This window comes from Meles meles, chromosome 12 (assembly GCF_922984935.1).
Source record: "Meles meles chromosome 12, mMelMel3.1 paternal haplotype, whole genome shotgun sequence".
Lineage (NCBI taxonomy): Eukaryota > Metazoa > Chordata > Mammalia > Carnivora > Mustelidae > Meles > Meles meles.
Window position 1 is genome coordinate 5130305 of NC_060077.1, and position 18019 is coordinate 5148323.

Here is an 18019-nt window from a genome sequence, read left to right on the forward strand (position 1 = left end):
GTCTGGGTGTGTCCATCTGTTTGTCTGTAAATACGATGGTGCCTATCTGTGTGTCTTTGCGTGTGTGACTTGGCCATCTGTAAAATAGATGCATCCTGGTGACTGTCACCCAAAACTTGTGAAAAAAGAGTAGCTGGCAAAAATAATGAGGGGGTCTTCTGTAAGCTTGTCAGAGCCTGGGCTGCCTGTCTGTGGCAGAGAGCGAAGGAGTCTCGGACTCTTTAGAACAGGTAGAGTTTAGACTCTGCTGGCCTGTTAGCTCTGGGCCACAGGAGCAGTAAAGATAATACCCTACTGACTTGCAGTCTCTCTTAGGGCAGTTCTCAGTCCTCTCTCCAACTTGAAGACACAACGCAAACAAGGCAGGTATTTCCCATTTTACAGATGAGGACTCGGGCTCAGAGCTATCTGGGGACCCACCGGAAGTCACACAGCTTCTGAGTGGCAGAACCAGGACCAGGGCAGCGTTTTCTGCCCAGGAGGGGACTGATGCTTCTTGGTCATGCTATGGAATGTTCCTCTGGGCTCTGGGGCCTCCAGATCATTTTTACTGATGTGGCCCTGGGGTGTCATCAGCTCTCAGATTGCTTCGATGGCCCCTGGAGTGTCCCTCAGCCCAAGGTGCACTGGGGAGCTCAAGCAGCAACACCCCCAGAAGAGCTGACGTAAGAAGGGGACCGAGGCTGGGCTCTGCAGTCTCCCTAAGTGGTAGGGCGGAGGGCAAGACAGAGGGCAGCAAGCTCTCCGCACCATCCTCTGACCCAGGCCGGCAGGACTGAGTTGCTGAACGGACTCAGCCTGGGTCAGAGGTCCGAGCTCTGCTCGTCACTGAGACCTTGCTCAGATGCCTTTGCCCACCACGATGCAGGTTTCTCAGCTGTACCACATCCGTGATGCGACAGAGCTCAGTGAGCCAATGCCCTCCAGACAAAGGCCAGCAGGAGCACGGCTGCTGAATCAGCATATGCTCACGGCTCCTTGCAGGGAGGGAGCGCGCGCCCACAGGAAGTGGAGAACGTCTCCCTACAAGAGTGTTGGAGAGGGCCTCGTCTGGGCGGGTGGCGGGTGACTTGAAGGAACGTTTAAGGAACTGGGGCACATTCTGGGTCGGATGCTGGCATTAAGTGGAGGTGAGACTTTCAGGGGCATCTTCATAAATCTTCGGGGCCTAGTCCGAGGTCAGAGCTCTAGCTGGCCGTGGCAACAGCAGTCCCTCGTGGGAGCCAGGATAGAGAGATGCTGGGTCACTTTTGTGTTTTGGACAAAGTTCCTGTGTCATCAGGGCTCTGACCTCATGACCGGGGGTCTTGGTTTGTCTTGATCACTCAAGGGCACAGAGCAACTTTGCCTGATGCCAAGGCTCTTTATGGCTGTTGGTCTCCAGTGGGGACACCGGGGCCTGCGAGTGATAGCAGCACGAGTCAGGGACGTTTTCCTCTTCCTCAAATGCTTCTCATGCTCGGCTCCACACTGGCATCACATGGGGAGAGACTTAAAGATCTCACCGCCCTGGCCCTGCCTCATCTGAATAAAATCGGGATGCCTAGAGGGTGGGATCCAGGTGTTTTAAGAATTTTCCAAGCTGACTGCAAAGTGTGGTCCTGGTCTAGCTCCTGGTGTTCTTGGGATGATCAAGAGAGAAAATGTATTTGAAACTGGCACCAAGTAGGACTTCAACACATATGCCCCTCTCCTCCTCCTCCTCCTTCCTCCAGACACTGGTTTAACTGGGATCAGTGGGACTGGGACAGGGGCATTTTGAAATCTCCTCGGCGACACGAACGTGTAGCCAGGTGTGTGGGATGCATGTGAGGAAGGATAAAGCAGCCTCTGACATCCGGAACTGACCTTGCTGTGTCTGCTGGACAGCGCCGGTTTCAAACACTTTGTTCTTCTCGCCCTCCTCCCCATTCTCCGACCGGCACAGCCGATGTGTCAGCCCAGTGTGGGTCCAGGTTAGGAGAAACCAGACTTGGACGGGCCTCAGAACTCAGTAATTTGTGCTGTGTGGCCTTTCATAGGTTGCTCAGCCTCTCTGTGCTTAGAGCAACCCTTACGAGAGGGCCAAGTCCAGAGCTGGACTCCCCATACTCCCCAGTTCAATCCTTCGTAGCTATGCAACTAACAAGGTCCCTAACCTGTCTGTGCCTCGGTGTTCTCATCTTTACAATGGGGGAGAACAACAGTAGCTACTTCCGAGTGTAGTAGAGGGGATCGTGTGGTTGATTCAGGGGGAGGGCTCAGCTCCCCACATGGCACACGTGGGTGCACATACCACCATGGCTGTTCCTACACACGGAGGTGGCTGGTTCCCTTTCCTCTACAGGGAGGCGCGGACAGGGCAGTGGCTGGGTGGGGAGACTCCCCCGCGGAGAAGGGCTTACCTGCTCTCACAGCTTGAGGAGCGGGACTTGGAGCTCTGCGACCGCGAGGGATAATGGTGATGACGGTGACGGTGAGATTTTCGGGGTCGGCTTCGTGATCTTGGAGGGGGTGACAAGGAGCGAGTCAGAGGAGGAGAAGGGGAGGGGGAGAAAGAAGGAGAGACAGATTTTGATCTCGTGACACAGATCATCCTCTTGCATCCAAGTCACTGTCCCTCCAGAGTTGGGCATCTCTGCCTATGTGCCCCCAACGCCACATCAGCCCCGCTCTTCCCCTGGGCGTTCAAGGGCTCCAACCAGCAGTACCAAGCAAGAGTGAGTGGCAAGGCTTCCTCTGGAGGAGCCGGCCCGGTGACTCAGCCTCCCACGCGGCCGAGGCGGCCCTGATGGCGAGCACACGTGGACGGGGTGTCCCCTCTACTAGTCGCCTCTCCCCCCGCCGGAAGCAGGAGTCTGTCTCAGTCAGCGACCATAATGTGCGACTCAGGCGAGAGCTCAAGAAAGAAGCGTCTGTGCTTCCAGAACATTGGCCTGGTGTTGGATCTTCTAATTTTTCAAGTGAATGTAGAAATACAGGTGTTTTTTTTTAATGTAAAATATTTCTATTTTAAATGGACACTCATTTTTGTTTTTTTAAAGACACTTTGGGGGAAAAGAAAACACATTTGCAGAGTAAATGAGGCCTTTGGGCTGCCAATTTATAACCTTAGACCTGGAAAATTAAGTCCAGCTTCTTCACACGGAGTCAAAAGCCTACTTGCAGGGTTACAACATCACCGGCAAACAAAAATGCTAACCGCAATGAACAACGACCACTGCTACCAACGGTTTTATCACAGGTTACTTCCGCTCCCCCCGAATGATAATAAGGACTTAGAAGTAGTAGCAGCAGAGGCAGCGGTCACTGAGGATGTGCAAGGAATGTCAGTGATTTGGGCCAAGCAGGAAGCCAGTGGGAGTTAGAGAGGGCTCTATCGGGAGGCAGCCTGGCTATCCCAACACAGGACTCAGGGGTTCTTGTTAATGAGATTAGCAAACCATATTCCTTCTCTGCTTAGAACCTTCCCTTTGCTCTCATTTCAAGTCTGCACTCTCATCTTGAACCCCAAGCACCCGGAGGAGTCAGCCCCCGTGAAATTCTCTAGCTTCCTCGCATGACTTCTCCTGCGCTGGCTGGGCAGACTCAAGCCAGTCCGAACTGCTTGTACTCCGGCTCGTCCCACCTCACGACGTCCTTGTGATGGCGACGATGACGGGAGCCCACATCTAACACATACTGCCTGCTGGTGCCACAGTCCAGTATTTTTCTTAAACGGACCCATCTGTTCCTCCCGACAACCCATGAAGCAGGTTCTCTTATCTCCCAGATGAAGACACTGAGGCACCGAGTATAAACTACTTGCCTCACCTGCAGCTGAGAACGGTTACCTCTGTCCTTCCCTCCGTCTAGACCCTTCCTCCCGTAGGGCGCCCCTGCTGACCACCAAGCATCCTCTTCAACACCACAGCGGCCATGGCGCCCTGGGCTCCCCGCGGCCCTGGCTGGGCTGTGACTATCCCATGTCTGTCTCCTGTGTGCCGCTGGGAACTGTGAGCTCGAGTCCGGAAGAATATTTGGCTAATCACTGTCCTTGGGCCCAGCCCAGGGCCTGCCATGTCTTAGGGCCTTCTCAGGGATGTTGAATTCAAGGAGGCTAAATCTCTCCAGCGACTGCTCGTTAAGAAGTACGCGCGACCACGGGACTCGGCGAGAAGAACCATCCTTCATCCTAGCGGCGCCTTGTTTTGCTCGCTCTTCCCTCTCCTGACGCCTGTCTTTGGCTTACGTAACCTAGCAATTTCTGGGACTCATCCAGCTCTTGGCACCGGGGAGGGTGGCCACCTTGCTGCCTTCAAGCAGGCAGTCCCTGCCTCAGCGGTGATGCCCCGCCCCCTCCGCCCGTGCTCTTCCAGTCCGAGTCTGTCCCTTGGCTCTGTGTATAGCACAGCCCCGCTGGACAAGTAATGCAGAGATCTCTGAGAATACGCATTCGGTCTGTGCTTAGCGTGAAGGCACACCCAATACATATGACCAATAATTGCCTTTTGGACTCGAGCTGAACAAGTTTGATGATCGGGAAGTTGTTCCCTGAGCTAATTCAAAGCTCTACTACTTCTTTCTGGAGCATACCCCAGACCCCTTGTGGCTCAAATGTCCTCCTTTGCACTGACCTTGGATGAAGTGACCCTTCAGGCAGCAAAGCGGGGCACCCTCCCTCTGCATCCCTGTCTCTTCCCTTCCCTCCCCAGCAGCCAACCACCTTTCATCGTATTGCCTTTGATCCTTACTTTAGAAGCTTCTTGGTGGGAGATAAAATATTAGTTGATTGGAAAACACATGCACTAACATTTGCAGGGTATAAAGTAGGTGGGTTGTAACCACATTTACTTTTAATTTCTCTGGGAACTGAACTCTGCAGGCAGCGCTAGCTGATGTGAATTTCTGCTACCAGCCGTAAACCGTGAACCAGCTGGGGCCCCGAGACCAGGGGTAGGAGCTGCACTGCCCCCTCCGTGCTGTACTCCCCAGCAGCCCAGGCTCAGACTCACATGTACACTCACGCCTGTGCCTGCACATGATCATAGCCCACCACTCACGCAGCCGCGGCACACCTGTGTGCACCGGGAAAAGCCACACCCACCCTCCCTATGCATTAACGCACACGGGTCGGCAGCAGTACACACGCAGCGTGCAGAGAATCAGCACCTCGGCACGCGGTCTGCCTCCGTGCTCCCATAAGCAGGAGCCTACAGAACGCATTCGTGTGAACACAAGTGCATACCACGGCACACATTCGTATCCACGGTCACACAGATGTCTGCAGGGTGGAAAAATGTACGGAGATCTACAGACAAGATACGCACTGCACACATTCTCCAGAAAGATATCTACGCGGTGCCCGCCAGGCACACAGATGCATGGCACTCGCTTCCACGCACGCACAAACACATGCACACACACCGTATACGGGGCCTTGTGCACTCACACATACCCAGACCCCCCAGCTGCAGTGTGTCTCACGGTTCTGCCTCTCCCTGCCTCTGTTCCTCTCACCCCCCACCCCTTCTCGCTCTCCCTGTTTCTTCGGCAACTCCAACACGCCAGCTGTTAAGAGGCCAGGCTCCCCCGCTCCCCAAACTGGAGGGACTGTTCCAGGGGGTCTCTACTTACTGTTTTTTGTGCCTCTTCTCATCCCTCCTTTTGCTTTTTGGGCTGGAGGAGCTAAAGGAGAAAAGGCCAATTAATGAAAGATTTAAAATACCAGTTACAGGTAAAAAGAAACAAGTAGTGAAAATGCTTAACACACAGTGGCCACCGGATCTGGGCAATCTGGGGACAGACTTGCCAATCATTTCCAAGACCAGAACAGTCACTGACGCTGACTTCTCCACCCAGCAGGGGCAGCTATGGACACGGACCCACGCACGGACTGAGACTGGGGTGTGCTGGGGGCCACGGCCAGCTTCGGCAGCTTAATAAGAACAGTGGTAAATAAAGGAATACCTGCCATTTTTCGAGGACTTCTTACAAGTGAACACTCTGCTAACTACTTTTTGTCAGCAATCTTGTTTTATTCTCCCTGCAAGCTATGGGGAGAGGCACGTTTAATACGTACTTGCTTTACAGATGGGAGAACTGAGCCTCAGCTAGGCTAAGAAACTTGGCCAGGATCATGCAGGGGAGCTGGGATGTGGCCCCAGACCGTGGGTCCCTAGAGCCCATGCTGCTGACTGATATTCAATCAATTTGTAAGAGAGAAGAAGGGGATACGCAGCGAGACGCTCAGAAGCTTCTTGAAGCTTGGCAGATGCAGAAATGTTCCGCGCACAGATATTTAACTACCCGCTTTGGTTTTTTAAGTCAGAGGGCTGGGGTATGGGTCCGGTGGACAGTGATGAGTCGGGGTCCCAGCATTATTTGCTACAGGCCCCAGGGGGTGGACGCTGTTTGGTTCTACCGGCTTCAGAGAGTCCGCCAAGAACGCACGACAGGCCTCCAAGAAGGGGAAAACCTCATCCAACTCATCCGACTGAAACGGCACCTTGACGTTAGCTGTGCGATTTCTCTCCACGTCTGAGACTCAGCTTGGGCAGGGGACGAGCCCAGAACCTCACTGAAAGATCCAGGTGCCCGCCCCAGCTCTGCCGCTCAGTCACTGTGGGACACAGGCAAGCGACCTGTCCTCGGAAGACCCGGTTTCCTGGACCGTGAAGTGGCGCCATTGCTCAGGCTGCTGGGCCGAGAGGAAGTGACTGGTGGTCGCCTTCTCCCTGTCAACTGGATCAACAGAAGGGTTCTGCGCTCGGCCAGCTGCTCCAGATGTGGCTCTCACTTAAGACGCCACTGCAGGGAGTCCCGATCCTCTGTCTAAAGGATCTGGACTTGAGTTTTGGCTCTGCTACCTGCCTGTGTTTGTGGACACACCTGTCACACCTCCTGCCTGAATCTGTTTCTTCATCTGTAAAATGGGCATAATAAACACAGCCACTATACTGGGTTACCAGGGAGATCAGTGGAGATTCAACACGCACGCACACAGCGTGGGGCCCAGTGCAGGATCCGATTTATAGCGAGGACCCCGTCGGCGACAGCTCGATTTGTGTTCACTTAGTGTTTCCAGTACAGTCAGACTTGGCTTCTGTCTCTTGGCCAGGATCTGGGGAGGCTTTGGCAGGATGGGGGGTTGGGCTGAGGTTTCCTGACATGCCCCAATCCAGGATTTCAGTGAGTGCTAAAACGAACAGACTCTGACCAGGGTAGTGAGACTTTCCAGGAAGGGGCATTGGCGGGGGCTGGTCAAGGAGCAGCCATCTGGCCTGATGGAAGTCAAAACCTGGCTGGGAACTCTCAGGGAAACCAGCCCATCTTGGAGGAAACTGAGGCCCAGGAAGATGGAGGGGGCGTGCCCAGGAGCACACCCCAGAAGCTGCCTAAAACCTTCTCAGGAAAGCAGGAAAGAGAAGCAAGCAGCCAGAGGCGAAAAGATGCTTACCTGTGCCTTCTCTTCTTGGAGAATGACCTGATTAAAGAATTAAAAGGGAGAGAGAGAGGGAGGGTGGGGGGGGAGGAGGAAAGAAAAAAGGGGTGGAGGGAGACAGGGAGGGAGAGAAGACAATAAACATAGGTGAGCTGAGGTTTTATTTTTTTTCCCTGGGACAACTGTATCGGTGCGTCTGTGACCGTGCGACATGGGGGTCGGTCGGGACACCTGGCAAATCCTCCTCTCGCAGATTTCAGACTGTGTAGACCGTATGGGAGACACGGGTTTGCATTCTGAATTTCCAGCCAAAACGACCAGCGCTTCTATCCTACCTCAAACTGTCTGTGACCCTGTCTCGGATGGGGGTGGATGGGGGGGACAAACGGGAGTCCTCTGCGTCCTCCCCGACCCCCAATCTCACCTTCACCTCTCTCTCCCTACCACTGGATTCTCCATCACCATCCTCCTCATCGTCAGGGACAACCAGCCCCCCATGTGGAATGTTCACCGTGTGCCGGGCTTTGTGCTAAGCGCCTCTCACACACAACCCCACTCAGTCTTCACCCCTTGTATTCTACTAACAACTGTTTCACAGACACCGAAGCTCAGAGAAGTTAGTTAAGTTGCCCAAGGTCACACAGCTTCGCCCAGGTAACTCCTGTGGATTCTTTAGAGTTCCATTCACCTCCTTGTAGCATTTTCTGATCCCCTCAGCCTGGCCGGGCGCCCACTCTCTGCTCCTGCAAGCGTGGGTGAACGTCTGAGCTTAGCCTTCTAACACACACCTCTGCATATAATTATGCATCTCCCCGACTAGAAAGTGAGCCACTCAAGAGCAACAGCTGGATTTTGGGCACTGCTCTGTTCCCGGGGCCCAGATTCCATTCAGGACACATACTGGTTATTCAATATATAGATGTGAAAAATGGGATTTTTTGGGGGGGGCCCTCAAGTCATGCTAATTGAGGGGAAAAAAAGACAAATCTCTACGCACTCCCCACCCTTAGCTCCGATCTTCAAACAAGTCAACTATCATTAACCCAGCATCTCAAGACCTTGGAGAAGCCAGGTGGAAGGAAGGTGGTGCCCAGCAGGTGCTTTGGAAAGGATCAGCAACAGTTTCTCCTATGTATGGATCTCCTTCCCTCTCCACCTCCACCTCCCAGGCTGGCTGTGGCTGGCGGAAAAAGCCTGTTTGTAACCCTCTGGCACAGTCTCTTTTTCATGACGAGAAACCCTGGACCGAGAAGCCACTTGAGTTCCGCAACAGGATACGGAAAAGCCCCCCCAAACTGGGACTGATCGGTTGGCATAGGAAGGTGACAAGATGGCAGTCTAAGTCAAGGGCAGGCCACTGCCTCCACAGGGGAATCCCATGTTGGGAAAGTTTCCAACACCAAATTAACAACCTTTTGCTCCTTGACTTGCCCCCCTCTTGGCATCAGTTGAAAGGTCTGGGCGGGCAGCAGACCCGGCAGGTGAAACCAAACTGAATTGAGACCATTCTGGCAGCACGGGCTGAGACGTGACCACACCCCGGCTTGGAAAAAGCCACTTTGGGGCAACTTTGAACCAGGGGTGAGAAGCAGGGGGAAAACCCCAGCGAACCTTTACCTTTTTTTCCACTGTGACTGTCTAAGGGCACAAGCAACCCACCACTGACGGAGGGAGACTGGAAGACAGGGATGAGCCAAGAGGGGACACGCACCACTCTTTCCCTGGCATCTGCGGCCGAGCACAGCGAACAGCTTACGGGGGAAATTTCACACTCCCTGCCCCCAGGGGCCCAGCAGGCTTCATCACTGACGGGGGCCTAGTGGGGCCCTAGCAAAGCAGAGCAGCTACGCTGTCTACATGCACGGCAACTGCTCAGCCTCGCGGATGGCTTCCTGTGGGAAAATCGGTCCAGTGGAGACAGCGCTGGTTTTACAGGAGAACCAAAACCTGTGTTTCGCTGCACCAACTCCCAGTTACAAAGTGTTGAGTCGGCACACGGACCGCAGATATGAGTCCTCTGGCGTACATCCTTCTAGTCCTTTCTTCCCCACACACGTGTGTGTGTGTGTGCGGTAGGCACCTTTTGGAATGTGTGTCCAGTTCACGGTGCCCCTTAACAGCTACCCACGAGGGTGTATAATCCCAGAAGCCATGTTTACATGATCCCATCCTCGAGGACAAGTTGGACCTTGGGAATTTGGCATGAGGGACAAACAAGACAGAGAGCTTGACTGTCTTGTGGCTGGGCCGGCCACACGGAGGGAGGGGCACCGGGGGCAGCCGGGCCTCCCCACGGGGGACAGGGACTGTGTATTTTCCCTGGGCGCTACCAGCTCCCCACTCCTTGGTTCTAGATCCTCACTGGGGCCTGGCTGGTCCCTGAGACATTCCTGTCTCCTCATCATCAAACAAACCCCCTCCGGCCAGAGTTAGCTTTAGGGGGCCGCAGGTCCTTGCAACCAGAGTTCCAGGTTACAGAAGGAAAAGGAAATACCAACGCACAGATGAGTATCTTACCTAAGTGAAACGATGAGCTTATCACCAGTGAACTTCCGGTGCCGCGCAATCTCCCCTAACCCCCGCCCCGCCCCGGGGCGTCCTGTTTGCCAAGGCAGAAGGACGATACCTGTGTCGTTTATGTTTTTTGGAGCCTTTTTTCTTCTTTTTCTTGACAGGCGATGGACTATATGACGGGGACCTGAGGCGGGAGAAGACACCGTCAGTGGGAGCCCCTGAAGGACCAGGGTTGGCTTCAGCGACCCTTCCCCAGACCCCACCCAGGGTCTCACACACAAGGATCACCTCGATCCTGATATTATCAGTACTTGCGTTTATTGATTTACTATAATCAGATTTGCATTTTCCCCCAACACTCTGTGCTTTACATGCATTATCTCACTTTATCTTTCCACATGCGTCTTAGTCAGGCCTGATGGTTACCTTCTTTTTACAGACAAGGGAGGTTCAGAGAGGTAAAGTGACTTGCCCAAAGACACACAGCCAGGAAGTGGCTGAGCCGAGATTCAAATGGATGACAGGGGCCTTGCTCTCAATCCCTTTATCATCCGCCTGGTCAGGCCAAATATTTTGTGTCTGTTCTTCTCCCCCCAGCCGTGCGCCTCCTCTCAGATGCTTTAGGTCTTTCTTCTGCCTTACCCTAGCTCCCTGGTAAGACTGAGCCCTTGTGTGGTAGGCACGGTGCTCTCAGAGGTTCCCCAAGAAACAGAGCCACTCCAGGACCATGATTCTGATTCAAGACAGGTTCAAGTGACTTGAGTTCCAATCTTGACTGTACCCCCAACTCATTTAGTCACCTTGGGCATGTCCCTGCCCATCTCTGGGTCTCTTATTTCCCCAGTGACAAAACACTGAAGTTGAAACAAGTAAGGAAGGATGCCAACAGGGGCCTCTCAGAGAGCAGGGTGGGTCGACACAATAGGGAGCAGTGGGGACTGTGGCAAACCAGAGAGCATATGCTTCTCCGATCAGCCGTAGGTCTTGTGTGGGAACGCAGCCCTGGGCTTCTGGAACACTTGCCTTTTCAACAGAGGTCACCAGAAAAACACAACTCATGTGAAATCCCCTGGTTTTTAAATGTTGGCCACCAATTGAAAAGACAAAAGAACACCTTGTAGGTCAAACACAACAAATCTACAGGGGGAAACACAGGGTTCAGAACAACCTGACTCTTAGGAAACCACAACATCTGTCCCCAAACACGTGCTCAGTGGACATTTACTGAATGAACAATTGAATTAGTAAAGCCTGACTTCCTTCTTTCAAATGTTCTGCCCAGCCCTAAAATCAGGAACCTCAAGCCACTTGGCCCAATTCCTCCCGTCACCCTACAACTTAGGGTCCTCATTCACATTCCCTTCTTGGTCTTCTTTGGGCCTGTCCTCTTCCAACCAGGCTAAAGGAGTGTGGAGATGGCAGAAACCAGGAAAAGCAAGCTGGGGTGCGAGTCATCCAGACACTGCTCTCTGCTGCCCCCTGCAGGTTTCTTCAAACATTGCCTCCCCAAAACCCACCCCTCTGGGTCTGGAACACGGGACATGATTTTAGTCTAGGCAGTGGCAGCTTGGAAGAAAATCCGGAAATACTTTTAAATTTAAAAAAAATTAAAAGGAATTTTACATAGAAAAAAACCAATGGGGTACACAACAGTCCACTGGTGGCAAAAAAATACAGTGTCCGCTTGTTACTGTTGGCATTCACCTGCTAGGTGGGAGTAGCAGAATCAACTGACTGGCCCGGGATCCCTGTAAATCATGTCACCCTCCACCCCATGCCTTTCTTTTCTCCCCCTCAATGGGGACAATACTGTTTGTCTGGTAACTCACAGTCAAAGGTGAAAGACATCATGGAGATCACCATGCTTAAGTTCTCAAAAAAAAAAAAAAATCAATATTCATGGTCTTGATTATGCTGATTCACTTGTCATTTACGACGTGCCAGACACTGTGACAGATCCTTCCACATCCATTTTTCTCCATCTGATTCTCACAAACGCCAGGAGATAGGTACTATCAGTATTTTATATAAGTGGAAACAGGCACAGAGAAGTGAAGGGTCTTGCTTAAGGTCACACAGCTCGTTAAGAGGCAGAGCGGGAATTCGAACCCGGGGGAGTCACTGTTTGACTCGGAAACCCACTGGACCCCTATTTTGTCCTCTCCCCTATCCTCAAGGTTTCATCCTCCTTTACCATGCTCACCTCCTTCTCTTCTTCCGGGTGGATTTCTTCTTTTTCTTCTTCCCCCTGGAGGAAGGTGGTGGTGTCAAGTCTTTGTGGCGGGAAGCACTGTGGAGAGCACAGAGGCGGGTGTTAGAGGACCCAGGATGTTCCCAGCCCCCAGTCTGGCCTGTCGCAGTCAGGAAAGAAGGACCCAGTTCCTTGGAGGATGAAGGACCCATGGCGAATACCGAATTACCCTCTCATGGCTGATTCGGCCATCCTTTAGATTAAGTGCCTCAAATAAGGAGTTAATGCCGACCTAATGAGACAGACCCTTCACCGTTACCCAAACACCAATTGATTATTTAAAATAGAGTTACAGAGGTTAACTGCTCCTTAATAGATTTATTATTGAACTTGCAAATGGCTCACCTTGGTAAATAAATCACTTTTTAAATAATTAATCGGCAGTTCAGCCCCCCCCCTTCCCCAACACTTCGTGTCCATAGTTCCTGCTGGAAATTTAATAGGAGGAGGAAGTTATGTTAAGTAGCAGCTGATTATTAAAAGTGTATTTGCCGAGGTCTAATGTAATGAGATACATATCTTATATCGCTTCACAGAACCTCAAAAACCTCTGCTCTTCAGGAATAATTATTTCCCATTCAATTAAATTCAAATGCCCAGGCTGCCGTTAAATGAAGTCAACTTATCTCTTTTTATAATTGGGGTAGGCTCCAGGGATTTTTTTAAAAAACACCATCCCATGGCAAAAGGAGATGGGTTTGGGATGAAAAACTGCTCGGGAAGGGAGACGTGCCCACCCAGTTGAACTTAACCGGGAAAACGTAACATTCATAAGAAAATCGTTGTCATTATTGGCGGTAACGCCACACCGTTTAATTTGTTTATTATGTGCCAAGCATTTGATGCTACCTTTATACTCACAAAAACGCTTGGAGGGGGGTACGATTCTCAGGGTCTCATTTCACAGGTGAAGACCGTAAGGCACCAAACCTTGAATCGGCTTGCCCAGAGCTGCTGTGAGGGAGCATCTGAGCCAGGATTTCAGGGAAGACCTGAGTGAGTCCCATCCTGAGGGCTTTCCCACACAGCCAAGGGCCTTCTCAAATCTGGTTATGCAGACATTCATTTGGAAATTGCCCAGCACTTTCAAGACCGTCATGCAATGTGGCCATATTGAATTCCACTCTAAGGTTCTGGATCATTACGGTTAGTTTAAAAAAAAGTGCCCAAGTGAACAGACTATACATGAAGGTTTCTGCATTGCCAGTAAATGAAAATCATCTAGTGGCTCCTGGGTGGCTCAGTGGGTTAAAGCCTCTGCCTTGGGCTCAGGTGATGATCTCAGGGTCCTGGGATCCAGCCCTGCATCGGGCTCTCTGCTCAGCAGGGAGCCTGCTTCCCCCTGCCCCCACCGCCCTTCTCTCTGCCTGCCTCCCTGCCTACTTGTGATCTCTCTCTCTCTCTGTCAAATAAATAAATAAATAAATAAAAATCTAAAAAAAAAAAAAGGAAAAGAAAAGAAAATCATCTAGCTATATGGAGAACACTTTTAAGAGAGTCCCTTTAAATAGGTTAAAATAAAATAAAATAGTACCTAGCTCCGTGACTACACTCACGTGTTATAAAGCACAAAGAAGAGTACACGCAGCCAGGAAGGGTACAGGCTGGTGGCGTAAATACAGTAGACCCCATCCAGATTTTTCTGGCAACAAGTGCTTGACACTAAATGCCTGTTGGGTGACCAAAGAAGGGATGAATGGATGAAATAATTTAGTCTCTTGTTAAATTTTCTTGTTCCACATAAACACTTCCCAGGGTAACTGTTGCCAGGAATTTGCGAGGAAAAAAAAATTTTAAGGGAGAAATACTTCAGAAAAAAAAAAAATCCCTTAAACCTGTGTCTTCTAGGGGCTCCTGGGTGGCTCAGTGGGTTAAAATCTCTTCCTTCAGCTCAGGTCATGATCCCAGAGTCCTGGGATCCAGCCCCGCATCACACTCTCTGCTCAGTGGGGAGCCTGCTTCCTCCCCTCTCTCTCTATCTGCCTCTCTGCCTACTTGTGATCGCTGTCTGCCAAATAAATAAATAAAATCTTTAAAACTGAACAAAACAAAACTGCATCTTCTAAAATAGAGAGAGGTCACATTGTTTCAGACAATCATTCTCACTGCTTTCTGGAATGCCAGGGTTCCCAGGGAAGCAGGTTTGGGAACTACTGTCTGACACTCCTACATGAGTGATCAAGTAAAATGGAGAAAGACCTTCAACTGGGATCGACTTGAGGTTTGAGAAAGGGAAAATCAACCCCTTCCACAGATCCCAAATGCCTTTATCTAGGTAGGCTGCGCTTCCTCTGTACCTGTGTGCCTAGGTGTGCCGTCCCAGCAGTACCGGAGGAGCCAGGTTAGTGGCTAAGTAAGTAGACTGTGGTTACATAAGGAGCAGGGAAATAGGCAGCCATGAAGTACGCAGTGATGCCCTAGAGCAGTTCAGTACGCGGTGGTCCAAAACACAGCGTATGCAGCAGCAGAGAATGCTGGTTCTAGAAGCTGCCACATCTGGATTTGCGTTCCCGCTCCGTTACCTCCTAGCTCAGCGACCTGAGTATCATTTTCACGATTTGGGAGATGGGAACAAAACACGATACCTGTGTCTAAGAAATGAGGACCTCACTCACGGGATGTACCCCGGGTGTGGCACGGAGCATGCACGTAAATGTCCTTTCTAATATTATAATTATGCATAATAACACAACTACCATTTATTCATTTATTATATGCCAAGTGACTTTTATGTTCACTTTTAACATTATCACCATGAGGCTGTTTTGTTTTGTTTTTTTTTTTAATCACGTTAGAGAGTGGGTCTTCTTCAGAATTCAGGTTCTTAACTAGACAGTCCTGTTCATGGGCCTTGGGGGGCTAGGAATTCTCAAATGGTAGATGGAATTTGGGGAATATTCCTGAAGCATATACACTCGCCCTGGGGGCAGCATTTCTAGCTTCCACGTATTTCTCAAATGGGTTGAGAACCTCTGCCCTAGGAAACCGAGAACTCTAGGACGCGTAAGAGAATCTGGACCAGATCGGGGTTCTCAGACTAATCTTGACCCTACCACGTACTGTCCTCAGTTTCCACATCTGAAAAATGGCTTTGACACCCTCTGATTCAACAGGAACAGGCAGGGATTGTATCTGGGGCACATTGCTGGCAAGGACACTAAATTCATTTCCTGCCTGTCACTGAGGGGGTAGATACAAGCCCCAGGCAGCGAGAGGGTGCTGAGTTAGTTTGAGGAGTAGGAATAAAGCTTTCAAACAGCTGGTGAAACCTGATTATAAAGATGGTGTTGTTGACAAAATCGATTCTCCAGAGGCCAAAGACAGACTAGGCTTTACATGTGCACGGTATAAAATTTAAAAATAGAAGTCAGGGGATAGACTGGTTTTTTTCATTAGCATCAAAGTAAAATGTGGCAGGTGTGGGTCTAGGATTTAAGATCAGAGAGACCATAGTTCAAAACTTCACTCTGCCCCTTACTGGCTGCCTTATTTTGGGCAAGTCTTGTTACTTCTCTGAGCCTCAGTAAAATGTTGTGTCTTCAGGTATCAGCACAGTGCCCGTCACTAGTGGGGCTCAAGCAATCCTGGAGGTAAGGAATGAACGCAAAGACAGTTGTGGGCTGAAGTCATGACCCGGAATTCAGTGGCTCATGGAGTCATTAAAATGGACAGGAACGAACTCTATCATTTAAGGCTGGGGCAACAAATTGTGGGCCCCCGGGGCCAAATCTAGCCTGTCTCCTATTTTTATACATAAAGTTTTATTGAAACACCTCTATGCCCATTTGTTTACATATAGTCTGTGGCTGTTTTGGTGCTATGATGGCGGGATTTTGAGTAATCGTGGGAGAAACCATCTGGCCTTCACACCTGAAATATTTGCCATCTGGTACTCTACAGACAAAAAAAAATGTGTTGACTTTTGATTGGATTTAAGAGTCTGGAAGAGGAACTTGCAAAAGAAAAGTGGGTGGCAAGAGTGGCCAGACTTCATTTCCGCATCCTCAACTTGAACTTCCTCACTGGACCAAAGAGAGGGCAGGGGCAGCGTCTCACCTGCGTGCTCTGGCAAGAATGAGCTCCCGGCAGGCCTTGTCTCTCTCCCAGCAGTTGGTGCCCAAGGCCTCGGTGGCCAGATGTTGGCTCAGCTTTTCTGAGGGTCCATCCTGAGCTGGAACCAGAGGGCTGCTCTGGGGTTCTGTCCTACAGGGGAATAAATAAAGGGGCAGAAACTGTTAGGATATGATAGATCCTCTTTTTTTTTTTTTTTTAAGGGACAGAGAGAGTGAGCACATGAGTGGAGATGGGAGGGGCAGAAGGAGAGGGAGAAAGAATCTTGACTCAGGGCTCCATCTCACAACCCTGGGATCATGACCTGAACTGAAACCAAGAGTTGGATGCTTCACAGACTGAGCCTCCTGTTGCCCCCAGATTCTTAAGGCTCATCATGCATTCACACATGTCCTAATATTTCCCAGTTTTCCTTGCAGTTAGGTTGGAACCATGAGAGATTATCTCGGGCCACCGGTCTCTGAGTGGGAGTGACATGTGTCACTTCTGGCTTGAGGCAGTAAGGACTGTGTGACTTCTCCAGCTCTCTCTCCCTCTGTTGCAATGACCTTGGAGGCCACATACCCTTCAAGGTGAGCTACCTGGGGGAGGAGAGATGCCTGAGCCGCATCAGACTTTGCATGTTAGAAATAAGCCTTAGTCGGGTTAACCCACTGAAACTTAGGGGTTTATCTGTTACTGTGGCATTGCCTGGCCTATCCTGACTAAACCACAGGGAGAGGTTGGAAACCAGTGCTTCACTTCCTTGCTCAAAACATAAGTGGAGGCCGAAGCATGACAGGATTAGTTCCAACTCCTCTTTGCCTGTTCCATTCCATTTCCCTGTCTTATCTCTGTATGGAATGGAGACGCCTGGATTCAAACACTATGTTCACCGTTTAGTAGATAGAGAACTCAGTTTCTCTATCTTGCAGTTATTCGGTGATTAAGACAGGGAATAACATTAGTCCTTATATTGTTAAATTGTTATGAAAATAAAAGGCTGTTCCATTTCCCTTTACTTCCCTGTGAACCAAACCTCCACTCTGGTGTCCTCAGCAGGTATAAGAACACCTAGTTTAGATGCGATCCCCATGAAGGCCTGAAATTCCCTCCTCTGTCTCTGAGAAGAGCCCCAGGCAATGCTAGGAAATTACCTGAGTCCCACCTCCTCCTTTGAGTCTGGAAAGGGGTAGGAAGTCACCTAGGTACTCAGTCTTTGAAAACACTGTCACTAGACCTCCTGGCCCCCAAGCAAAAGGAGTCAGGAGCTAGAGAGGCACAGGTGGGTTTGGCACTGCCCAGAAAACTTCCTTTCCTCCTCACTCTGCCTACAGAGTCCAGATCAAGCCCTGATCAAAGGCGTTAGCATTTCTCCTGCACCAAGCACCTGCAGTCAGTGCATCAAGACTGGTTTTATGACTCAGGATGAATGTATCTGATAAGCCCCCCGCTCCTTAGGGCTGCCTGGAAAGCAGGCCAAACCCAGTCAATATTGAAGGAAGGGCAGCAAAACACATCCATCTCTGTCAGCTGCTTATCAGTGCATCTTCAGAAGCAGAGCTGAGAGAGGCTGCAAGCCCAGGAGGGATGGAGATTCTTGTCAGGGCTGTCCAGACATCCTCACTGCCACCTCTGGGCTTCCAGAACTTGAGGCTTCTCTATATGCCTCCTGCCCTGCTTCTCCTACTAAGACGGTTCCATTCCCATGCCTCCAGTCTATTCATGTGGATCGCTGTCCTGGCTCTTCTCAAACTATTCTGAGCTTGCAATGTCTGCCCAGTCCCCAGCAAGGCTTGCCT

The 18019-nt window shown here is 50.8% G+C and overlaps 1 protein-coding gene across 1 annotated transcript in view; it reads right to left on the reverse strand.

The window, feature by feature from the left end:
* SRRM4 (serine/arginine repetitive matrix 4) overlaps positions 1-18019 on the reverse strand; it is a 142929-nt gene that overhangs the window by 21747 nt on the left and 103163 nt on the right. Inside the window, exons 2-7 of the mRNA XM_046025812.1 lie at positions 16224-16370; positions 12120-12206; positions 10029-10100; positions 7418-7444; positions 5596-5646; positions 2385-2483 (exon numbers count right to left, since the gene is read on the reverse strand). Of these exons, the coding sequence (XP_045881768.1) occupies positions 2385-2483; positions 5596-5646; positions 7418-7444; positions 10029-10100; positions 12120-12206; positions 16224-16370 (483 nt within the window). The remainder of the gene's footprint in view (positions 1-2384; positions 2484-5595; positions 5647-7417; positions 7445-10028; positions 10101-12119; positions 12207-16223; positions 16371-18019) is intronic.